This window comes from Salvelinus namaycush, chromosome 10 (genome assembly GCF_016432855.1).
Source record: "Salvelinus namaycush isolate Seneca chromosome 10, SaNama_1.0, whole genome shotgun sequence".
Classification (NCBI taxonomy): Eukaryota; Metazoa; Chordata; class Actinopteri; order Salmoniformes; family Salmonidae; genus Salvelinus; species Salvelinus namaycush.
The window spans coordinates 43843796-43870075 of record NC_052316.1 but is presented as its reverse complement, the minus strand read 5'-3'; the positions used below and the strand labels follow the sequence as shown (position 1 = coordinate 43870075).

Here is a 26280-nt window from a genome sequence, read left to right as displayed (position 1 = left end):
GGGACCAGAGGCGAGTTTAGGGTTAGGGGAACACATTCAGGAAGCTGTGTCCACTGATAAGACCGGAGGGAAGACATACGTAAAGACAAATACACACAATTTCAACGTTTTTTTTTTGTTTTGTTTTGTTGAAAATACGACGGATAAATTGTAAGCGTTTCTTTTGGCGTTACCTTTAGGACGTATGGTCTCTGGGTAGAGTGATCGTCGCTCCTGGACATGGCAGGTCTCTATGGACTGAAGATCCTGCTGCTGTGTACTGGGCTCATAGAGCTGGCCATATGTAAGTACAATATGATACCCATGGGATGGGGCTGATGGGAGGGCTGTTATCCCTTTAATGGTGACAGGGCTGTGGAGCCTAAATTCACCAATAAAGTACATGGAATTGTTATAGAAAATGTATCCCGATGCGGTCACTCAAAGAGTGTAAGATTTGCATTTAATAAGGTTGATAAAATCTAATTTACTTGAGGCATTTTTCTACAGGCATTTCTAATGTTGACAATGGATCAATCATGTTTGAGAGAGTGATTAAAGGGCTGTGGTTCAAGCAGGATATGCTATACTTTTTTTCCCAGACCATTCAAATTGCAAATAACTTTGTTAGGTTTAACTATTAAAAGTGAGTTGGAATAGAGTAACTCTGAGATTGTCAAGTCCTTCTAAACTGTCTGGGTGGGCATCACCTGGAGGACTAGTTTTTAAAGAGGAGTCTGCTGAGTTGGTCCACTCATGTTCCCCCTCAGAGAAAGGACACACCTGGTTAGTGATTAGTCAAATTCTTACTCTTAACTTGGTCCACTAAAATGCATTCAGTGATTGGATATATATCTAGATCAGAGACTTAACATCTAAGTAATAATCTAAAGCTAATACCTGCCTTTCACTGTGCAACCATGATACATTCAAAACCTCTTGCTCTGTGTGCAAAAGTGCACCCTTGTTTGTGTATATTTAGCATGAATCTCCAATACAAGTGAATGTTCTGAATGTAGAATGTACTTCTACCAGCTGCAGTAAGACACATAGAGTTTAGATATGGGGTTCTTTTTAGACAGATCACAGCTCAACCACTTCCGTGTTCCATTTTGAGCGGCCTGTCTGCACTTCCTGGTATAGCTATAGCTGAGATCAGGGCCTTGCCGTTCTGACACACTGGGCGAAACCAAAAAATGCACCGGCAAAACTAGAATCGTCCCAGTAAGCAAAACTAAGTTGAAAAGAGGTCTAAAATATATATTTTCCAGAAGCTGAAGTTTGGTTCAATTTAGTTTCTGAATGAAAGGTGAAAAGATGTGTTTTCCACACGTTTAAAATAAATATTTTCCAGGACGTTGAAAAAAACATATTTTCCAGATGTTGAAATCAGGTTAATTTCGGTTCTGAATGACAGTTGAAAATATGTATTTCCCAGATGTTGAAATCAGGCTCAGCTTTGATCCTGAATGAAAATACGTCATTTATATCCTTGATTTATTTTGAGACAAATCAAGACTAGTCCAGACTGGACAAAATCTGAACCAAACATTATTGATATAGATTTGGTCTGGACCTTACCAAAAATCAATGTCCGTGGACATGGAAGTCAGGCCGGTCCAAAAGAAGAAGTCAAAAGGCGTCGGCCCATGCTTACTGAGGTGTAGCCTACAGTATTGCCTGAAATTCTATTTTAAGAATGCCCATCTATGTGGTAACCCTACTGTTTTTAAAACACAAAATATAAGAAAAAAAGACGGCTCGTGCTTAGTGGGGTGTAGCCTACCGTGCCGGCCACGATGGAATTTTATGAATGCCCGTCCATGTGGTAGGCCCACCATTTTGTAAAACAGACCGTGGCGTTGGCTTTATTAATCCTGATTCCTGTAACTAATCAATTTGGCTATTTAAGCTATGAATATCAGCTACCCAACTTTATCTGGAGTTATTGTGAGCCTATTTGCAATGTGTTTACACAGTGGGAAATGCAGAAGTATTTTATTTTTCGCTATTGTCAGATTGTCAAAAATTTTAGGATACAAACTTGAAACCACTGATCATGACAATGAGGTGAAACTCCTGGACAACAGTTGAGAATGTCCATTCCATATTGTCCATTTTACTTTGACCTGTCTTGGTTTTAGGATATGTTGTTTGTTAACATGACAGCACATTTTTTATTTGATTGGGTGTACTTTAGTTTAGGCCATTTGATCTGGAGAAACCCACATGATGTAAAAAGTGTCTGTCTCATTACATTGTCATCCATTTCATCTCCAGCCTGTAGGCTACAGAAAAGGCCACATACTCTTTCTACCGTATACTATGTCTGCTACGTGATTTATGTTACATCATTTTTTTAACGGAACGTTGGTGGAGTCCCAGCAGCGATGCATCTCTCCAACAGCATCCTGGAGAGGCGCGCTGGGAGTGGACAAGCAAAATATTTTGTGCCCCTACCTTTGACAAAGTGGATAGTGCTTATCACAGGACGGCATCAATGCAAAACTAAAAAGCTGTCATTGTTTTGGGGGCAGAATTACGTGAGGTATTGTTGTTGGAGGTGCATCTTGGTGAGTTTAGCTCAGTAAATGACACCCTCGTCAATCTGCCTTCGTAGGCGATGGCCTACTACTGCCTAATGAGCGCGCCGGCCGTGGCTGAGATGGAACTTAAGAAAATGCCTTGAGAAAAGCAGAAGCCTTTGAAATGAAGAAGTGGTGTTGAAATGTTCATAGAGCTGTATGATTAAAACAGTGTTTCAGGAAGGAGAGGGGGATGTGGTGAAGAGGGGGATGAGGCTTAGCAGACCGACATCTTATCTGTAAATGTAAATTATAGAGAGAGACAGAGAGAGAGCAAGGCTGTGCATAGACCTTTTTATGGGGTGCTCAAACAAAAAAAAGGACACCCCCCAAAAAATTTACATTTGAGCAAATATTAGAAAAAGATGGGAAAGCAGCACCATCTGAGTAAAGTGTTTTGCAAGACTATTTTGAACTGGAATAAATGCTGCACTTATTGACAATGACAATAATGACCAATACAATTCCAGTTAAAATAGAACATTTTAAGAAAGACTGTTGCCTACCATTACTATATCCATTACTATATCCATTACTATATCCATTACTTTATCCATTACTATATCCATTACTTTATCCATTACTATATCCATTACTATATCCAAACCAACTCCATTTGTTGCCATTATCATGTATCCCAGTGGTCTTGCTGACATTTTGACCAACAATGACCCAAAAAGGAATGGTACAAAGCTTGTGAGTCACTAGGCAGCCAAGCTAGTCTCATCTGAAATATGAAAATGGTCAATCAAATCGGCAAATAAAATATACAATGACATACTGTTTTAATAAAAAAGTCAAGGTACAATATCACATTTAAAGTCAAGGTACAATATCACATTTAAAGTCAAAGTACAATATCACATTTAAAGTCAAAGTACAATATCACATTTAAAGTCAAAGTACAATATCACATTTAAAGTCATAGTATAGTATAGTATGATGTTTTAACATCAAGGGAAAACTTGTCTTTGACTTCAATGATAAACTGAAATAGTTTCTCTTTAAAAGCAAAAGATTGCAAATGAAAGTGAATATTAAACAAAAAACTAAAAGTTCAACTCAATACATTAGGCTTTCCATGTTCTGGCAGAGATGAGTCTGTAGTAGATTGACTAACTGTATTTTATACAGATGATAAACATAGGCCAACTCTGTTTGCCAGGAAAAACTGGAGGAAATGAAACCAGTTATTTCTAGTCACTAATCAGGATATGTGCGTTCACCTTTGCGCGCCAATGCCGGTGACTAGTCATTGGTCAACAATCAAGACGTGCAACATTTGGGTTCTGAAGCATACAGGGCATTTGGAAAGTATTCAGATCCCTTGACTTTCTCCACGTTTTGTTACGTTACAGCCTTATTCTACATTTTTATTGAATTTTTTATTCTCATTAATCTACGTTAATACCCCATAATGACAAGCAAAAGCAGTTTTTTTATGTTTGCAAATGTATTACAAATAAAGTGTCAAATTTACATAAGTATTCAAGACTACAGTACTTTGTTGAAGCACCTTTGGCAGCAATTACAACCTCAAGTCTTCTTGGGTATGACGCTACAAGCTTGGCACACCTGTATTTGGGGAATTTCTCCCATTCTTCTCTGCAGATCCTCTCAAGCTCTGTCAGGTTGGATGGGGAGCGTTGCTGCTCAGCTATTTTCAGGTCTCTCCAGAGATGTTCAATCGGGTTCAAGTACGGGCTCGGGCTGGGCCACTCAAGGACATTCAGAGACTTGTCCCGTAGCCACTCCTGCGTTGTCTTAGCTGTGTGCTTAGGGTCGTTGTCCTGTTGGAAGGTGAACCTTCTCCCCAGTCTGAGGTCCTGAGCGCTCTGGAGCAGGTTTTCATCAAGGATCTTTGTTCTTTGCTCTGTTCATCTTTCCCTCGATCCTGACTAGTCTCCCAGTCCTTGCCGCTGAAAAACATCCCCACACCATGCTTCACCGTAGGGATGGTGCCTGGTTTCCTCTAGACGTGACGTTTGGCATTCAGGCCAAAGAGTTCAATCTTGGTATTATCAGACCAGAGAATCTTGTTTCTCATGGTCTGAGAGTCCTTTAGGTGCCTTTTGGCAAACTCCAAGCAGGCTGTCATGTGCCTTTTATTGAGGAGTGGCTTACGTCTGGCCACTCTACCATAAAAGCCTGATTGGTGGAGTGCTGCAGAGATGTTTGTCCTTCTGGAAGGTTCTCCCATCTCCACAGAAGAAGTCTAGAGTTTTGTCAGAGTGACCATCGGGTTCTTGGTCACCTCCCTGACCAAGGTCCTTCTCCCCCATTGCTCAGTTTAGCCGGGCGGCCAGCTCTAGGAAGAGTCTTGGTGGTTCCAAACTTCTTCCATTTAAGAATGATGGAGGCCATTGTGTTCTCGGGGACCTTCAATGCTGCAGACATCTTTTGGTACCCTTCCCCAGGTCTGTGCCTCGACACAATCCTGTTTCGGAGCTCTACGGACAATTGCTTCGACCTCATGGCTTGGTTTTTTCTCTGACAAGTACATGTCAACTGTGGGACCTTATATAGACAGGTGTGTGCCTTTCCAAATCATGTCCAATCAATTGAATTTACCACAAGTGGACTCCAATCAAGTTGTAGAAACATCTAAAGCATTTTCAATAGAAAAAGGATGTGCCTGAGCTCAATTTGGAGTCTCATATCAAACGGTCTGAATACTGATGTAAATAAAGTATGTCATTTTTTTACATTTTTATATACATTTGCAAACATTTTCAAAAACCTGTTTTTGCTTTGTCATTATGGGGTATTTTGTGTAGATTGATGAGGAAAAAAAGCTATTTAATCAATTTTATAATGCTGTAATGTAACAGAATGTGGAAAAAGTCAAGGGGTCTGAATACTTTCCGAATGCACTGTATATATATATTTTTAGTGCCTTCAGAAAGTATTCACACACAATACCCCATAACGTGGAATTGTGTTTTTTGAAATTTTTACAAATTAATAAAAAATGAAAAGCAGAAATGTCTTGAGTCAATAAGTAGTCAACCCATTTCTTATGGCAAGCCTAAATAAGTTAAGGAGTAACATTTGCTTCATAAGTTGCATGGAATCTCTCTGTGCAATAATAGCGTTTAACATGATCATACTTAGTGATGTGTTGTGTTGGATTTGCCCCAATTAACATGATCATACTTAGTGATGTGTTGTGTTGGATTTGCCCCAAACATAACACTTTTTACTCAGGACATAAAGAACATTTCTTTGTCACTTTTTTGGCAGTTTTATTTTAATGCCTTATTGCAAACAGGATGCATGTTTTGGAATATTTGTATTCTGTATAGGCTTTCTTCTTTTCACTCTGTCATTTAGGTTAGTATTGTGAACTACTACTTTGTTGATTCATCCTCAGTTTTCTCCCATCACATCATTAAACAAACTTTATAAAAGACACCATTGGCCTCATGGTGAAATCCCTGAGCGGTTCCCTTCCTCTCTGGCAACTATATTTGTAGTAACTGGGTGTATTGATACACCATCCAATGTGTAATTCATAACACCATGCTCAAACGGATATTCAATGTCTGCTTTTTTTAAATGGATTTACCAATAGGTGCCCTTCTTTGCGAGACATTGAAAAACCTCCCTGGTCTTTGTGATTGAATCTGTGTTTGAAATTCACTGTTCAACTGAGGGACCTTACAGATAATTGTATGTGTGGGGTACAGAGATGAGGTAGTAATTTAAAAGTCATGTTAAACACTATTATTGTACACATAGTCCATACAACTTATTATGTGATTTGTTTAGCACATGTTTACTCCTGAATATATTTAGGCTTGCCATAACAAAGCGGTTGAATACTCATTGAGTAAAAACATTTTAAACGTTCAATTTGTTATTCATTTGTATTTTTTTAAATATATATTCCACTTTGACATTATGGGGTATTGTGTGTAGACCACTGACTCAAAATCTCAATTTAATTCATTTTAAATTCAGGCTGTAACACAATAAAATGTGGAACAAATCAAGGGGTGTGAAAACTTTCTGAAGTCACTGTATATATATTTATATATACAGGGGTGAGAATATTTTCTGAAGAAAGTTTTCACATCATTATATTTTTTCAACATTTAGTGGTGTTTCAGCCTGAATTTAAAATGGTTTAAATGTAGATTTTGAGAGAGAGATTGGGGGAGATAGCCTTCATCACATCTCGCCTTGGCCATCTTTATCACTTTATCACACCCCACCTTGGCCATCTTTATCACTTTATCACACCTCGCCTTGGCCATCTTTATCACTTTATCACACCTCGCCTTGGCCATCTTTATCACTTTATCACACCTCGCCTTGGCCATCTTTATCACTTTATCACACCCCGCCTTGGCCATCTTTATCACTTTATCACACCCCACCATGGCCATCTTTATCACTTTATCACACCCCACCTTGGCCACCTTTATCACACCCCACCTTGGCCATCTTTATCACTTTATCACACCCCACCTTGGCCATCTTTATCACTTTATCGCACCTCGCCTTGGCCATCTTTATCACTTTATCACATCCCACCTTGGCCATCTTTATCACTTTATCACACCCCGCCTTGGCCATCTTTATCACTTTATCACACCCCACCTTGGCCATCTTTATCACTATCACACCCCGCCTTGGCCATCTTTATCACTTTATCACACCCCGCCTTGGCCATCTTTATCACACCCCGCCTTGGCCATCTTTATCACTTTATCACACCCCACCTTGGCCATCTTTATCACACCCCACCGTGGCCATCTTTATCACTTTATCACACCTCGCCTTGGCCATCTTTATCACTTTATCACACCTCGCCTTGGCCATCTTTATCACTTTATCACACCTCGCCTTGGCCATCTTTATCACTTTATCACACCTCGCCTTGGCCATCTTTATCACTTTATCACACCTCGCCTTGGCCATCTTTATCACTTTATCACACCCCGCCTTGGCCATCTTTATCACTTTATCACACCCCGCCTTGGCCATCTTTATCACTTTACCACACCCCACCTTGGCCATCTTTATCACTTTATCACAACCCGCCTTGGCCATCTTTATCACTTTATCACACCCCACCTTGGCCATATTTATCACTTTATCACACCCCGCCTTGGCCATCTTTATCACTTTATCACACCCCGCCTTGGCCATCTTTATCACTTTATCACACCCCGCCTTGGCCATCTTTATCACTTTATCACACCCCGCCTTGGCCATCTTTATCACTTTATCACACCCCGCCTTGGCCATCTTTATCACTTTATCACACCCCACCTTGGCCATCTTTATCACTTTATCACACCTCGCCTTGGCCATCTTTATCACTTTATCACACCTCGCCTTGGCCATCTTTATCACTTTATCACACCTCGCCTTGGCCATCTTTATCACTTTATCACACCCCACCTTGGCCATCTTTATCACTTTATCACACCCCGCCTTGGCCATCTTTATCACTTTATCACACCTCGCCTTGGCCATCTTTATCACTTTATCACACCCCGCCTTGGCCATCTTTATCACTTTATCACACCCCGCCTTGGCCATCTTTATCACTTTATCACACCCCGCCTTGGCCATCTTTATCACTTTATCACACCCCACCTTGGCCATATTTATCACTTTATCACACCCCACCATGGCCATCTTTATCACTTTATCACACCCCACCTTGGCCATCTTTATCACTTTATCACACCTCGCCTTGGCCATCTTTATCACTTTATCACACCCCACCATGGCCATCTTTATCACTTTATCACACCTCGCCTTGGCCATCTTGCCATTGATGAGAACAAGCTACCAGAACCCCCACAAGCCTCTATGCAAAGTACATAGCAACCAGCTCTCCATTATTAAGTAAACGCATAGCTTCCTCTTGATGGTCGATTTTTTTGTTGTCTCAAACGCAACTGCAAACAAGCTACACTGGATGTGTGAAGACATTTCACTTCTGCAATCAAACTTTGATAGCAGACTCACTGGTGGTAATGAACCATGGTTCTAAGGTAGTTCACCCACTACCTCAGTTACATATTCACAAACTGAGAGTAACACCTTTCAATACTGAAGAGGTGTAGTAGTGTGAAAAAGTAACAAAAAGAATCCCCAGCCAGTCACAACAGCAGCATCTGACCAGGTTTTCATTGGGTGGGCGGACCAGTAAAATGTCAGTGCAGGGTGCACCCATCTCCCTTGGAAACACGAAAACACAGAAACCAGAGTTGAGCAAAAAAAAAAGCACTTCCTGAAGTCTAATTATTGTTCAAGCAGCCTCTGTCACATTCTCATTTCTGTTGTAGGTCTCTGTTAAAATGGAAAAGAAACACAATGTTATAGCAGTTTATTTTGGGTTGAATAGTTCTATAGCTCTAAGTGCTTTCTTTCTGTTTCATTTTTGTGTTGTTTTGTATGAGGCCTATATCGGAAAATACTTGCAGGTCAAGTCAAACCAAAGCAAGTGTATGCTGAAACATTGTGACAACCTAATTGTATTGAAATGCGGAAGTAAACATTTTAAGTCGCTGCTTTTTACATTTTGCCTTAGAAGCTCAGGGTTTGGGTTACAGGAAATACAGTACACAGTTAACAGCACAAATCATCTCAAAGTAGACCAGACCTTAAAGGTGTAATTGGGTCTGGCACATTCCTTACTTATCTCATGTGACGTAAAAAAAAAATATATATATATATATATATATATATATATATATTTAAAATGGTCAAGAGCCTTGGTGCGTTCACACCTGTGTGCATTATAGTCAAATATCATACTGTACATCTGCAGTTGTGACAAAACTGAAGATGAACGATTGCTGTTCTTAGAACAGAAAGGGGATTGGGTTCTCATCTCTGGGCTTGATGCGAAGCAGGAAACTGTGGTCGGATGCTGAAATAGAGTGTTCGCTCTGCTCCGAGTTACCATGGCTACCAGGTTATGCCACACTCACACTCGCACACAAACCACCACTGCTAACAACGCCCTTTCCTCTCCGGCTAGCTACGAGCAGTAAGGAAGTCAATTTAAACACCACAGGAGGCTGGTGCCACCTTAACTGGGGAGGACGGGTACATAGTAACGGCTGGAACGGAATGAATGGAATGGTATCGAAACACATTAAACACAGAGCTTCCATGCGTTTGATACCATTCCATTTTCTACATTCCAGCCATTGTTCTGAGCTGTTCTTCACTCAGCAGCCTCCTGTGATATACAGGAGCCTTGGAGGAAGTTACGTGCTTGATGAATCTGACCAAATACAACGTTGGTCGATGTTTATAGCAGTTCATTTCAGATAAATAATTACTCAGATTGATGTGATGTTAGATAGTAATGTTGGCCATAAGTCCTTGATGATGACTTAAATGTGTGAATGTAAAAGTGACAATGACAAAACTATAATTCTCTTCTCATTTTTTAGGTGTTGGTGATACAACTTTGACAGGTCAGTTGGTGTTAAAGTTATTCTCTAATTCTTGTCTTTAACCCCCAGAATCAGTCATGATTTGTCCACATCTGAAGGTGACCATTGCATGATTGCAGGTGCTATTCACATTAATGCTCAGAGGCAGCAACAAGGTGGCCAGCTCCAAAGTTGGTCAACCTCATAGAGATCCGATGCTTCTACATTTAGCCCTATGGGGTAAAATCTTCACCTCAGCCTCTCACTCTCACTCTCACTCTCTCATCCAAGGCTCCACAGCAGCAAAATTCCCACCAACAACAGTAGCCATCACCAGCACACCCCCAAGCATTCCCATCACACCTTTAAACTCACAGACAGCATCCACCTCAGCCACTTCTCCAACCATAGCTGACCAAGGTAAATACTACACTGGAGTGTCCAGGTGTAGGCTACCTCCGTTTACACCAGTGATATGTTTGATTTCTCTCTCTCTAAGGTGAAGTCAGAGTGTTAGTTGTGAAATGTCAGTTGTGGTGATTTTGAACACACTGTTTATGTCACGGAGGAAACATGGTTTAGTAAGTGCAGAATAAGAGCAAGAGCATTGTCGTTTTGAGCCTCCATCAGTCAACCAATCAAACAACCTAACAGCCAACTATCCACTCACTTCTCTCCTGCCTCCACTCTCATCAGAAGAAACTTGCAGCACTCACTCTGTCACCTTTATCCACAGACAAAAGCAACATCTCCATTCCTCTAACCACACAATCCACCAAGAAAGCAAACGACTCCACAGGTAAACTTGCTCAGCAGCGTCTCTCATAGAGACATGCTGGATCTGTTGGAGAATAAGCAATACCAGGAGCTGATCACATCATGTTGTTGTTATTGTTGTTATTTACTGTGATTTCTCTCTCTAACTGAGATGATTTGTATCAGGCCCCTTACTTCCAAACACCACCACCATCACCACGACGACCCCTACCACCCGCTCACCTACACTCAGTTCGCTTACCCCCACCTCAAACATCATCACTCAGGCATCAAGCCAAGCTACCCTCTCCAACGGTAATGTATACCTCCTGCATTAACGTCTGTTAATGCTGTAAAATGTATTGTCTCTGTCTCACATCAAAAGTGTGTCGTTCTCTATTTTATAGCACCTGGCGACTCGAGCACAGGCACTTCTGACCCTGCAAGCACCCTCAACCAAACCCAGGCCTTTCCTACAAACATCTCCACCTCTCAACCCCAGACTTTGCCTACAAACACCTCCACCTCTCAACCCCAGACTTTGCCTACAAACACCTCCACCTCTCAACCCCAGACTTTTCCTACAAACAACTCCATCTCTCCATCTCCATCTTTGCCTACAAGCACTCCACCCATCCACAACCAAACCTCACCTGCAAGCACCCCGACTTCCACTACAGCTATCCCCACAGGTTGGCCTCTCCTCCATGGGATGCTGTGTTGTGTCCATTGATAGTAGATCATGTTTCTCCTACTGTTGTGATGTTGTAATGGAATGTTGTGATGTTGTAATGGAATGTTGTGATGTTGTAATGGAATGTTGTGATGTTGTAATGGAATGTTGTGATGTTGTAATGTAACGTTGTTCTCGTGGATTCTCACCTGTCTGTTCCGTCTTTCAGGCAGCCAGACTAAACCAACACCGCCAAAGTGTGAGTTCCAATTCTTTGGTTTGAGATGCAATCTAAGACTATGCATGATAGGGATAGTTCACCTGAATAAATAAATAAATAAATAATGATCAATCTTTTCATTTAATCTTATAGGTACATACACGGTCAAGCCTGTCAAATATGGCTTTCGGATTGATTTAAAGGCCTCAACCTCCAACACATACAACATATCGTACCAGGATGAAACACGACAAACACGACAAACCAATGGTTGGCGTCAACTGGGGAACTCCACTGTTGAGGTGAAGTCATTGAAGCCTTGCAATATCTATACAGTGATGAAGATTCAGCCTGAATGTGAACTCGAAGGAAACAGAACTCTGACCACTTGGAAATTGGGTATGTCAAACACACTGAGCATTACACTGTTTGAATGATACATCAGGAATAACGCAATGTCACATGTTAGAGAGTGAATATTTAAAAAAGGTGCTCCTTGGATTCAAGACTGTCAATCATGAGAAAGAACCACAATTGAAATTCCAAAGGATTCCTATTAGTTTAGACAACCACTTAGAAGGTTATGACTGGAGATAACTGTTGTCCTATTGGTGGATGTAGAACGATTACACCTCTACATATAGCTCTGATGGTTACTCCTTTGCAGAAAAAGACGACATTGTGGAAGACATTGACTGCATACCGGGGTCTATTTGCTATTTGAGTGACTGGGATATCAGTGAAGCAACTCCGAACGGCCTTGAGAAATCCCAAATGAGATCCCACACATGCGGAGACAAATCCAATGCGCTATGTTTTGAGCTAAGACCGGCCGACTTCTGCTCAGAAGTCAATACAACCTTTCCTCCAGAGACGTGTGCCAACTTTACCAAAACAAAACTCATCCCTGTCGGTAGGTTGGTTCTGTTATGTTGCATTCAGCCCCAGTTACAAACTGTGGTGCCATGAGGGAAAATAAAGATTTGTCAAATTATGTTCTATTTGATCAAGTTGATGTACCTCTTTTAAAGTTTTACATAACCATAAAGTTACTATTATTGCTTTCAGATCATTATGTTTCATTGTTTAATTTCTCTAACAGAAAGTTTCCTAAATGCCAACAAAATTGTCCTGGTACAGCCTGAACGTCTTCCTGCAAAAATAAAGTGGGAAAATGAGCCAGTGAATTGTAATGAGACTCTAGCCATTAATTACACCTGCCAGGGTAAGCAGAGAAGCATACTTCATAACACAATAATGTTTTTCAGATTTATCTACCTTTGTATTTTATTTTTATTTAACCTTTATTTAACCAGGCTAACCCATTTCCACTTGATGCCCTGAGAACAACAACTCAAGCATGATCATTTCAATACAATTCTACAAAATTACAATTACAACATTACAAATCAGTTACATTTCATTCAAAAGGGAACAATAGACACAAGCTATATATCAATCAGAACAGATGCAGTCCTCATTTAACACGTTCCTCATCAGAGTCCTAAACTGACCCTCTGAGACCAGACAATCAAGTTTTAAAGTGACTTGAAGGTCATTCCAGCAGTGAGGGGCACTGTAACTAAATGCAGTCTTCCCCAACTCAGAGGAGACCCGTGGAACCTCTAGAACCAGCCACTCTTGACCTTGAGTCTGATAATTACTGGATTTCATATTTAGAAGTAATGTGAGGTAGTATAGGAGTTTCTGGAGGTGCTTTATATACAAATAGTAGCCAATGTTAGGCCTTTCTGGTAGTCAGAGACTCCCAGCCAACAGAACTGTATAAAAGGCAATGATGTGTACAAAACTTTTATCCAGAGATAAAACGCAGGGCTCAGTGAAAATTGAAATGTTTTAAAACAAAGGCTGCTGCATGTACAGTGCCTTTGGAAAGTATTCAGACCCCTTGACCTTTTCCACATAAGTATTAAGTATTCAGACCCTTTGCTATGAGAATTGAGCTCAGGTTCATCCTGTTTCCATTGATCATCCTTGAGATGTTTCTACAACTTGATTGGAGTCCACCTGTGGTAAATTCAATGGAAGGGACACACCTGTCCATATAAGGTCCCAAAATTGACAGTGCATGTCAGAGTAAAAACCAAGCCATGAGATCGAAGGAATTGTTTGCAGAGCTCCGAGACAGGACGAACGGAGCAAAGTACAGAGAGATCCTTGATGAAAACCTGCTCCAGAGCGCTCAGGACCTCAGACTGGTGAGGTCACCTTCCAACAGGACAACGACCCTAAACACACAGCCAAGAGAGACATTGCAGGAGTGGCTTCGGGACAAGTCCCTGAATGTCCTTGAGTGGCCCAGCCCGAGCCCGGACTTGAACCCGATCAAACATCTCTAGAGAGACCTGAAAATAGCTGTGCAGTGACGCTCCCCATCCAACCTGACAGAGCTTGAGAGGATCTGCGAAGAGGAATGGGAGAAACTTCCCAAATACAGGTGTGCCAAGCTTGTAACGTCATACCCAAGAAGACTCAATGCTGTAATTGCTGCCAAAGGTGCTTCAACAAAGTACTCAGTAAAGGGTCTGAGTATTTATATAAATGTGATATTTCAGTTTCTTATTTTTAATAAATTAGCAAAAAATTCAAAAAAACTGTTTTTGCTTTGTCATTATGGGGTATTGTGTGTAGATGGATGAGGGGGAAAAACTATTTAATCCATTTCAGAAAATGTGGAAAAAGTCAAGGGGTCTGAATACTTTCCGAATGCACTGTATGGAGATTATATCCCTGTAAATACTGGGAGAAGAGAGGCTTGAACAATCTTCCTCCCGTTTTCAAAAGTGAGGCAGGATTTATTTCTATACAGGAAGCCAATATTAATTCTGTTTTTTTATTTTTTTATTTTTCAATATGTGCTTTAAAGGCCAGCTGTCATCAATCCAAATACCTAAATACTTATAATGGGGGTACTTGCTCAATTTGGGCTCATTTAAAGGTGCAGATACGCAGGTATCTTTAGGATACATTTTATAACATCAGAATCTTGGTTTTGTTAACATTTAGCACTAGTTTAAGGTCAGTAAGGGACTGAATGAAAACCACGCTGGTGGTTTTGAATGTCCTGCTGTGCTGAGGTGGCACGGGAATAAATAACTAATCTGCATTAATATATGTGATAAGATACTATTTATTGATTTAATATTTTCTATAGAATAGATGTATACTGTATAGTGGACAGTTCTACAAAATGGATGATTAAAATGTATCCGTTTCTTATTTCCCTCCATCAGAACAAAGCAACAAAAACAATTTGAATTTGTCTCAGTTGGAACCCTTCACAAACTACACTTGTACCGGACGTATTAACCACGGCAATAGAACAATTGTAAATACCACTTCATTTAGGATTGAGTGTGGTAAGTTCAACATTGATTTGGTACCCCTTTATTTTACAGTCCTACTACTGCTAGTATGTTCTCGAATGGCATGTTAAAATCTTTAAAAAAAAATAGCAGCCACACACAACAATTTGGTGCTGTTGAATATCACTTCAGTTTGCTTATTGGTGTAATTCCTACTGTTGTATCCTACAGATGTGGTCATAAATGTTACGAAGAGGGAATCCACAAATAGCTCCATCAGTCTGGAATGGGAACCGTCCATTGATAAGTGCCAACGCTCTGACCTTCTGCACCTCACATACAACTGCTGCTGTCAACATAATAAACATGGTAAGATACACAATCTAAATTCCTGTCTATGACCAAAATAAATATTCTACCACAATATTTAAATTGATCATTCTTCATTTCTCTTTTTCTTAATTTTCCGCTAATTATATATACGTGTATATGAAACATTAGTTGAGATAGTAAATACAGATAGTTAATTCTACGCTTTATTCATCTCTTCTTTCAATTCCAGTTTGCAACATAACTAAAACACAGAAATGTGTCGTCGAGGGCCTGGATGCGTACACAAAGTATACCTGCTCTATACAGCCAGTAAAGTACAAGAATAATACCATCAACATATCTAAAAAAAAACTCTCAAAAACAATCGAGACTGCTACTGGAGGTAGGTGCATCATACTGTATTTCATGTCATTCATAGACGTTAAGAACTACATCAACTTCAAAGACACTGCAGCAAATGTTGTTATGCAGTTATTGAAGAAGTCACTGCATTAAATGGCAGCTATGCAGTTATTGAAGAAGTCACTGCATTAAATGTTGTTATGCAGTTATTGAAGAAGTCACTGCATTAAATGGCAGCTATGCAGTTATTGAAGAAGTCACTGCATTAAATGGCAGCTATGCAGTTATTGAAGAAGTCACTGCATTAAATGGCAGCTGTGCAATTATTGAAGAAGTCACTGCATTAAATGGCAGCTATGTCTCTAAACATGTTGCTGTGATCTGGGACAAAGTCATAGAGTATGATATGTACATGAGATCGCTACATGCAATCTGTTGGTGAACAGGATGACCATAATGTAATCTGTGGCCTATGTTTGTGTTCAACAGTGCCTGATATGGTGGACATCCAGACTTTGACTTTGACTCAGAATAATGCTTTTACCATTAAATGTACGCAATCAGAGCCAAAGAAGTGGAGGGGAACGGGAAAGGTGTACATTGCAACGATCACTGGGTCTGGTCTTCATAAGACACGAAACAATACAATGTGCAGTTTTACATTTGAGGACCTCAGCTATTTAACAACCTACACAGTTCAGGTACGTTATTCAACATTCATACAGTAAAACCTAATGTATTGACTGTGCTGTAATATATCGTTGCGTTAGATACTGCTGAATGAAAAGCTCTATGTACTGTATGTAGATGAGTTAAACAGAAGATGTAGAAATGGTGTTTCACCACTATGTCTCTCGGGTAAAGTGTTCACATAGTCAGGATGATCATTAAAGAGAGTATTGGCTTGATTAGAGTGCGTTCCTGTTAACCCAGGCTTGATTAGAGTGCGTTCCTGTTAACCCAGTGGGTTTGTGGGGACCAGGAACTATTGTGGTGGATGGATCATATATGAATGTCTCCTTTTTTCAGATCTTTACAGACAATGGGAAACACAGGAGCAAACCAACAGAAACACAAACGACTACTCAGTGTAAGTAGCTGTACATTTCCAGAATCTTATGCAGAAGCCAGCAATAAATATACTCAAATCAGACTGATTAAAATGATACGCTTTGGATGAATATGACCTTTGATCAACTGTATGACCAAGTAGCCGTTTGTCACTCCTCCTCCCTACATTCAGGGTAGGCTTAACAGCATTCAGTGTTGACATTAAATTGTTGAGTAAATGTCCCTTTACCATGTTGTAATGGGAAACACTTATCATCTGTTTTCAGACAATGACAAAGCTGTGATTGGATTCCTTGTGTTCCTCATCGTCCTGACGTCTCTGGCTCTCCTCTTCGTTCTCTACAAGATCTACATCCTGCAGCGCAAGAAGTCCAAGTGAGTATTTAGTCAGTCCCAGTCTGGCAGGAAGTCTCCAAACGCTACAGTAGGCTTACAGATGACCTTCAGGTTGTATTTGAAGAGGTAGCTGTGTACGTAGTCGCTTCGTTAGATCCGTTCTAGTTTGGCTATTTGGTGCTGTAGATTATACTGTAGAGGATGGTATTCAACCGTACAGTAGATCTGCTATCTTCTCCTTTTTTGGTAAGAAAGAGAGCCTCTGATATTACTGTTTGTTCCACAGCGACAATGATGAACAGATTGAGCTGATTCAGCCAAGTAAGTGACTATTTCCTCAAATTTGATCCGACTGAGACGCTCTTAACCATCTACTTAAGTGCATAGAGACACACTCTTGCTGAACTCCATCAATTGAATGAGTAGATGTCCTAGGACTGTTGCAAGACTATAGACTCTTCTACCCTTTGAACTCTCTCCATTAAAACCTTTCAAAAATATACAATCGCTTCCTGTTCCTGTACGTGGGGGTTGTCACTGATTGGTGTTTCCTAGGTGATGAGGAGAACCTGCTGAACGTGGAGCCAATCGGATCTGAGGTGCTTCTGGACGCCTACAAGAGGAAAATCGCAGACGAGGGACGTCTTTTCCTTCAGGAGTTTCAGGTGAATGTTAGAATCCCACTACCCCTTGGCCAATCAGCAGTCTTAGCCACTTAGGAAAAGACACAAACAAAGGAAGGTTAGAAATCAAATGGTAAATTACTCTGGATTTACTGTTTCTTTCGTGATGTGTTGAGTCTATTTCTAGGGCAGATACTTACTGTATGTTTCCCAGACACTTAACCTCAGGTCCAGTGATTCCACCATTCAGCTCACAGATCCCATCTCTCCCTACAGAGCATCCCCAGGATCTTCAGCCGCAACTCGGTCAGAGAGGCCAAGAAGTCCTGCAACCAGCCCAAGAACCGCTACGTGGACATCCTCCCATGTAAGTGGTCCTATGTGAACACTGCTGTCCCAAGGCAGAACACATTATCCTATGTGAACACTGCTGTCCCAAGGCAGAACACCTGATCCTATATGAACACTGCTGTCCCAAGGCAGAACACATTATCCTATATGAACACTGCTGTCCCAAGGCAGAACACATTATCCTATATGAACACTGCTGTCCCAAGGCAGAACACATTATCCTATATGAACACTGCTGTCCCAAGGCAGAACACATTATCCTATATGAACACTGCTGTCCCAAGGCAGAACACATTATCCTATGTGAACACTGCTGTCCCAAGGCAGAACACATTATCCTATGTGAACACTGCTGTCCCAAGGCAGAACACATTATCCTATGTGAACACTGCTGTCCCAAGGCAGAACACATTATCCTATATGAACACTGCTGTCCCAAGGCAGAACACATTATCCTATATGAACACTGCTGTCCCAAGGCAGAACACATGATCCTATGTGAACACTGCTCCTCTCAGATCAGTGATGATATTTCCTTATGTCTCGGTCCAATCAGACGACTACAACCGTGTCCAGCTGACCACTGGTAATGGAGAGACTGGCTGTGACTACATCAACGCCAGCTTCATTGACGTAAGGAACACTTGTTTGGTTATTCTCTTTTAACAGTCCTCATGTTATCTCATAATTTACCTACATGGTAAAATAGTAAATATATAGTGATTACAATACATAGTCATTAGTAATGATAGCAACTTATTTTGTACCTATTGTGTGCTGTGCTAAATTGTCTTTCATTACAGGGTTTCAAGGAGTCTAAGAAGTACATCGCAGCTCAAGGTAAAGTGCTGTTTTTACTGTTGAGGAGGATTATCTTTACACACTGAATGGTGTAGTGTTGGCCTTGCGTCTTTATTCTGCTGTGTGTGTGTGTGTGTGTGTGTGTGTTGTAGGTCCCAAGGAAGAGACAGTGGGGGATTTCTGGAGGATGGTTTGGGAGCAACAGTCCTCTATCATCGTCATGGTAACACGTTGTGAAGAGAGTAACAGGGTAAGCAAATAACAGTAAAACTGTTCTGTTTAAACGCTTAACACGCTTGTGTGCATGTTGCTTGGGTTTGCAAAGCAGAGCTTCCTTTCGATTACACCCACGGCTAGCTCAAACCAGAACAACAGGAAAAGACAGCTCGTCCTCTGAAGATATTTTCCTATGACATTTAACTGTTTCTGTGTTGTTTTTCCCCTGTAGAACAAGTGCGCCCAGTACTGGCCGTCTCCTGAAAGAGAGGTGGAGATCTTTGAGGAGTTTGTTGTGAAGCTGAACAGAGAAGAGCACTGTCCCGATTACATCATCCGTCACCTCAGCTTGACCAACGTGAGTCAATATTCACAGGGTTAATACAGCGATATCTGTTATTTTAAAATACACAAACACGGTAGTTACTCTCTTGATAAAGATACTCTGTCACAACTGACAAAAATAAACTAAAATTATAGATCAAAGTCACTGAATGTCTGATTAGATTTAAGATCTAATGGTATGAAGTTGGCTGGTCACCCCATGCACCTCTATACAGGTGTAGGATCTTGATTTGATCACCCTGTTGTTGCAGGAAATGCAAACTTGTATTTGAGTTTTAAAAAGGCTTTTAAAGTTTGTAATTTCCACTTTAAAATGTCAGACTTAATTTGCACGAATAAAAAAATACACCAACCCCTACAAAAATGTCCATTAATTATAATCCACACAATAATTCACATTTCCTGTTGCTGCAGGATTATTTTCCTGCTGTGAGAAACTGGTCAAATTAAGATCCTACACCTGTATGTATGTATGTGTGTATGTGTGTGTGTGTGTGTGTGTGTGTGTGTGTGTGTGTGTGTGTGTGTGTGTGTGTGTGTGTGTGTAGAAGAGGGAGAAGAGTGCAGAGAGGGAGGTGACCCACATCCAGTTCACCAGCTGGCCAGACCACGGTGTGCCAGGAGAGCCACACCTCCTGCTGAAGCTGAGGCGACGCGTCAACGCCTTCAAGAACCTCTTCAGTGGACCCATAGTCATCCACTGCAGGTAGAGGATTCTACTTTACATTTTTTGTACTCTCTTTATTCAAAATGTGTATTTTTTTTCTATACTGTTGGGAGTTTTTGTGTCCAGAATGAGATATTTGTGTTAAAGTGATTGTTCATAATTTGACCATACTACTTTGTGCAGTGCTGGAGTGGGGAGAACAGGCACTTACATGGGCATCGATGCCATGATGGAGGGGCTGGAGGCTGAGGGCAGAGTGGACATCTACGGATACGTGGTCAAGCTCCGGCGCCAGAGATGCCTCATGGTTCAGGTGGAGGTAAGTTGTCATCACATAAGACTATGAGTTTCTATCCATCAGACTATGAGATGTGTGTGTATTAACGTGTATATTAATAACCTGTGTGTATTATTAAGTATTAATGTGTGTTTTTACCGGTGTGTATTATTAAGTATTAATGTGTGTATTATTAAGTATTAACTTGTATATTAACATGTGTGTATTATTAAGTATTAACGTGTGTTTTACCTGTGTGTATTATTAAGTATTAACTTGTATATTAACATGTGTGTATTATTAAGTATTAACGTGTGTTTTTACTTGTGTGTATTATTAAGTATTAACGTGTGGTTTAACCTGTGTGTATTATTAAGTATTAATGTGTGTATTATTAAGTATTAACGTGTGTTTTTACTTGTGTGTATTATTAAGTATTAACGTGTGGTTTAACCTGTGTGTATTATTAAGTATTAATGTGTGTATTATTAAGTATTAATCTGTGTATTAACATGTGTGTATTATTAAGTATTAATGGGTGTATTAACGTGTGTATTATTAAGTATCAATGTGTGTATTAACCTGTGTGTATTATTAAGTATTAATGTGTGTATTAACCTGTGTGTATTATTAAGTATTAGTGTGTGTATTAACCTGTTTGTATTATTAAGTATTAAGGTGTGTATTAACCTGTTTGTATTATTAAGTATTAAGTTGTGTATTAACATGTGTGTATTATTAAGTATTAAGTTGTGTATTAACATGTGTGTATTATTAAGTATTAAGGTGTGTAGTATTAACATGTGTATTAACCTGTTTGTCCGGTCAGGCTCAGTACATCCTGATCCATCAGGCTCTGATAGAACACAACCAGTTTGGAGAGACAGAGATCTCCCTGGCAGAGCTGCACCCAACACTGGGCACGCTCAAACAGAGAGACCCCGGTAACGAGCCTACTCTGTTGGAGGCAGAGTTCCAGGTCAGTTTAGCTTATTCACGTATTCCTTCTGTTATTACTTCCTGTGCCTTCATCTATTACTTCCTGTCCCTTCATCCATTCTTGCTTCCCTCTGTCATTTCTTCCCTTCTTCCCATCCACTGTTCCATTCCCGTCTTTCCTATGTAATAAAAGTGTTATCAGAGTACTTCTTACTCAACTAGTTTTCTCTGACCGTTCTGTGATGTAGAGACTTCCACGGTACAAGAACTGGCGGACATTCAACACGGGGATCAACGAGGAGAACAAGAAGAAAAATCGCTCCTCTTCTGTTATTCCATGTGAGTACAGCGTTCAGCCAGATCCAGATCCAGTATCATTTGTTGATAATAATCATAATAATAATAACAATAATACATTTAAGTTTAGTTCTATTAATTGTCCAAAAGAATGGCCCGCTTTCTCACTCTATATTTCCATAAAATCTTCACAAAATGTCTTACTATGTCATTCCCAAACATTCTATGAATTTATGAAAACGTGAAAATGACCATATTTTTTTTAAAGATGTCATTCTTCCTTGGGGTGTATATGAACTGAATTTAATACGATTTCATGTTGCTAAAACGCTGTCAGTTTCACTTTAAGAATTCTTCCTTGAAGAGTTCCTCAGATAAGTTTCACTTCCTAAAACTGACTGGTATTTGAATCAATTCCAATCAGACGACTATAACAGGGTTCTGGTGAAGCTAGAGGATGAGAGCAGCAATGACCAGGACGATGATGACGATGATGATGCCTCTTCTGACGAAGAGGATGAGGAGTCCACCAAATACATCAACGCCACACAGATAGATGTACATACCACATTTTACATTTTAGAAACGTTAAGTAATTTAACAAACACAAGATTATGGATGTGAGACAAAGGGATCTCACTCAAAAGGATTTTCACCCGTTAGCATTATTATGAGTTGCATTATAATAAATATGTGTTAAATCTAACTGAAACTAGGGGCAGGATTCAATCAGATCACACTTTGTCAGACCGCATTCACGGTAAAAGCTGCATATGATGGCTCAATAGGTAATTACCTTCAAATGGCGCATAGCCGACAAAGCAAAATGGGATTGAATCCTGTGAATCATTTAAAGTATGTTCATCTCAATCAGGGTTACTGGTGTCAGAGGAGTCTGATAGCAGCCCAGGGCCCTCTGGCCGACACCACAGGAGACTTCTGGCAGATGGTCTTCCAGAAGAAGGTCGAAACCATCGTCATGCTGTCAGACCTCACAGAGGGAGACCAGGTGGGTCCCACAACAAAGGGGGGGGGGGGGGGGGGGGGGGGTGGTTCTAAGAACCTCTGTTACACAGCAGTGCTATTCTAATGCATTGTGTGGATGTATTGTTTGAGTGAGTCGGTGTTTCTCTCTGCGTGCGTAGGAGTTCTGCTCAGCGTACTGGGGAGATGAGAAGAAAACCTTCAGGGAAATCGAGGTGGAGTTGAAGGCCACAGAAACCCTCCCAGCGTACACCACTCGCAGTATCCAAATCCGTCACCCTAAGGTAGGGAATGTCTAGGGCTGTTCCCACATACGTCAGTCAGACAATGAGATAACTCTCCTCCAACTTAAAAAATAAATCTCTTCATTAAGAACTTAAGTAAATGAAATGTGTTTGTGTCAACTTTGTCACTGTTTTAATATTGATCGTTGAATCCAAGAAAGACCATGGAAAATATTATGAAAGGTAAATAAAGTGAACCTGAACTCAACTTGGTGTAACCCATATACTGTATTACCTCAATTACCTCATCTACCTCAATTACCTTGTACCCCTGGACATTGACTCAGTACTGTTACTCCTTGTATGTAGCCTCGTTATTATTTGTGTTGTGTTACTATTTCCTTTTTTATTTAGCAAATAATTGTCTTACTTTTCTTTAAAACTCTGCACTGTTGGGAATGGGCTCTTAAGTAAGCTTTTCACTGTAATGTCTACACCTGTTGTATTCGACGCATGTGACCAATAAAATGTGATTTGAAGAAGAAACAAACAAACATCCTGTCCCTACAGAGGAAAGACAGTCGGCAGGTGAAACAGTACCAGTTCCTGAAGTGGGCGGGACGAGAACTCCCAGAGAAGCCTCAGGATTTGACAGACATGATCAAGAACATCAAGCAGACCTGTGGCTATGGCAACAGCAAGGCAGAGAGGATCCTGCCTGTTGTGGTCCACTGCAAGTGAGTCACAGTCTCAGAGCCCTTCTAGCCATTGTTTACATGTCTGCCTACTCTTGGAGGCATCTGGACTTGTAAGATGAGTCAAACCCCTACTCTTTACTGAGTCAATGCCCTACTCTTTACTGAGTCAATCCCCTACTCTTTACTGAGTCAATCCCCTACTCTTTACTGAGTCAAACCCCTACTCTTTACTGAGTCAAACCCCTACTCTTTACTGAGTCAATGCCCTACTCTTTACTGAGTCAATCCCCTACTCTTTACTGAGTCAAACCCCTACTCTTTACTGAGTCAATGCCCTACTCTTTACTGAGTCAATCCCCTACTCTTTACTGAGTCAATGCCCTACTCTTTACTGAGTCAATGCCCTACTCTTTACTGAGTCAATGTCCTCCATCCCTCTTTCCTCTCTCAGTGATGGCTCGTCTCGCTCTGGGATCTTCTGTGCGTTGTGGAACATCATGGACAGTGCTGAGACAGAGAAACTGGTAGACGTGTTCCAGGTGGCCAAGGCTCTGCGCAAGGAGAGGCAAGGCATGATCCACAGCCTGGTAAGTAGGACACACATTGGCCTACTGTACCCTGGTCTGAAGAAATACTGTTGCACATTTCCACATTGTATTGTGTGTATGATGTACAAGGTCGTAAATGGGTCAAATGCCAAATGCAGTAGGACTATCTATTGGTTTGTTTTCAAGGTATCTTATCATCTAGTTCAGACACAGTCTCAATGAGGATTGTCCCTAAAAGGGTGAGTGTTGGTATGGTTCTCTCTCTCACCGCTGTCTGTCTGTCTCTGTGTTTGTCACCCTGTCAGGAGCAGTACCAGTTTCTGTATGATGCCGTGGAGGGATCGTTTCCTATTCAGAACGGGGAAGTGAAGCAGCCAGCCACCGCCCCAGCTGCAGCAGCTGACTCCATCCAGGTCGTCAACGAGACCAAGGCAGAGCAGCCTGCCAGCGCTACCACAGCCACCCAGCAGGGGGCAGAGGTGGTGAAGGAGGCGATAGAGAGCACTCCCTTAGTGGCAGGGAAAGAAGCAGGTGCTGCAGCAGAGGGCAATGAGGATGAGGCTAAAGAGCCAGGTAGCCCTACAGAGAAAACCCCTCTGGAGGGGGCTAGTAACGGCCCCGCTGTCACCCTGGAGGTGTGACAGAACCTATATAAAGACGCTTGAATGGGATATTAGTACTTCAGTGCCTTTTACAGTGTTAGTGTTCAGTGGTCAGTAGAGGGATATAGGAGAGTTGGTACTTGGTTTAATTACTCCTTGAATGTATTATACATGTAAAGCTTTCATTTGAAGTTAACATGTGTTTTGAAATTGATTTTTATAGCTTTATTTCTGTAAAATTATGACTTGGCGTATTTTCAGGTTCAAACTAAGGGCTTTTTTTTCAATCCGTATCGCGGAACTTCAGCAAAAAAGCCAAACTACATTTTTGTAAGGAAATATTCCTGTTTTGGCAGAGACGGCATTCACTGTAATATGTCGGCTCAATTGGAAATGACCTTTACATTTCGATCACGAAATCTGTAACGCTTCAGCGATATGGTTTGAATAGAGCCCTAAATACGTATTCGGGGTAGGGTAAACTGTGTTAGAAATTGCAATAATGTGTGCTATTTTGACAAGCAAAGTAAATGGCAAACTTTGCACTACATTGCTGTTTTCAAACTACAGATTTTTTTTTTTTTTTTTTTAGCTTTTTAGTATATATTGATAAATAGTTAAGTGGAGGCTGTCATTTTAATATTAGATTAGCTATTTTCTGTACTATCTTAAGCGTAAATCAAACCCGTATATTAATTTAGAATAAGCAGTACTTTTGTTCTGAAATAAAGGAGTGTCAAAAACGTTTCACAGTGAATTCAAAATGTTCTAAAGATATTTAGGCTGCTGCCCCTCAGCTGTTTGTACACCATGTCCACCTCCTTCCTCTTGCTGTGAAAAGACAGTGAGCAGTTGGCCTGACGCTTTGATCAGAAGAAAATATTTACTGCGGCGCGCTGAGCGTTGATTGTAAATCACGTTGGACAACAGTATCTGCTAACTGACAGAGCAAATTTGTAAACTGGCTCAAACCAAGTAGCCTAAGCCATTTAAACCACTTCGTTCTATAGATTTGCTGGTGAATTTAATGGTATACGTTTTGATTCCTAACGTGGACATCTATGTGATGTAACTGTATTAGGGTGGATAAACCCAGTGTTTCTTCAAACTGCAATACTCCGGCCAGACACAAGGTGTCGCCCAAGTACAGGACACTTCCTTGGATGAGTAGACAGCATCCACTTGTCATTTTTCCACGGTATGTATCGAAGGCATATGTCTCGTTCATTCTAGTGTTAAGCACAGTACATAGTGCAAATACTCGCTACTTGTAGCTTGACACATACTCGCTACTTGTAGCCATCACACATACTCGCTACTTGTAGCTTGAAACTGCATGTGATTCTAACACAGAAAAAATATTTGTAACACACCTGGCTTTAAAAACATTTAAAATGATTGCACGGTATAATATTCCTCATATTTTATTTTTGGTGAACTGAACATTCTTCCAGCACTTAATTTCTGAAATCAATATCAAAGGCGAACACAGTGACACATTTAAGACGCACAAGGGCACAAATGTGATACTGATAGTTGACACAGATTCAGAACCATTCATATTTAAAATACTAAGTGATGTTCCATTGAGAACATGACTGAGGATCATAAGCTAAACCCATTTGACTAGTGAGAACTCAATTCTCAATTTGATTAATTCACTCCTATTCACTCATTT

At 40.6% G+C, this 26280-nt stretch overlaps 1 protein-coding gene across 1 annotated transcript; it reads left to right on the top strand.

The window, feature by feature from the left end:
* On the top strand, positions 1–25350 carry ptprc (protein tyrosine phosphatase receptor type C). Its single transcript, XM_039001768.1, has 33 exons — positions 1–283; positions 9992–10015; positions 10265–10393; positions 10710–10772; positions 10916–11044; positions 11137–11421; positions 11632–11661; positions 11776–12021; positions 12290–12535; positions 12725–12847; positions 14877–15002; positions 15180–15317; positions 15511–15663; positions 16113–16324; positions 16653–16713; positions 16961–17069; positions 17317–17351; positions 17586–17695; positions 17930–18020; positions 18561–18637; positions 18808–18844; positions 18958–19055; positions 19254–19379; positions 19915–20072; positions 20217–20352; positions 21140–21289; positions 21498–21588; positions 21971–22104; positions 22421–22555; positions 22692–22814; positions 23325–23491; positions 23904–24039; positions 24306–25350. The coding sequence occupies exons 1-33, from the start codon at positions 220–222 to the stop codon at positions 24639–24641; spliced, it is 4278 nt and encodes a 1425-aa protein (XP_038857696.1). The 5' UTR covers positions 1–219; the 3' UTR covers positions 24642–25350.
* Positions 25351–26280: the final 930 nt, after the last annotated feature.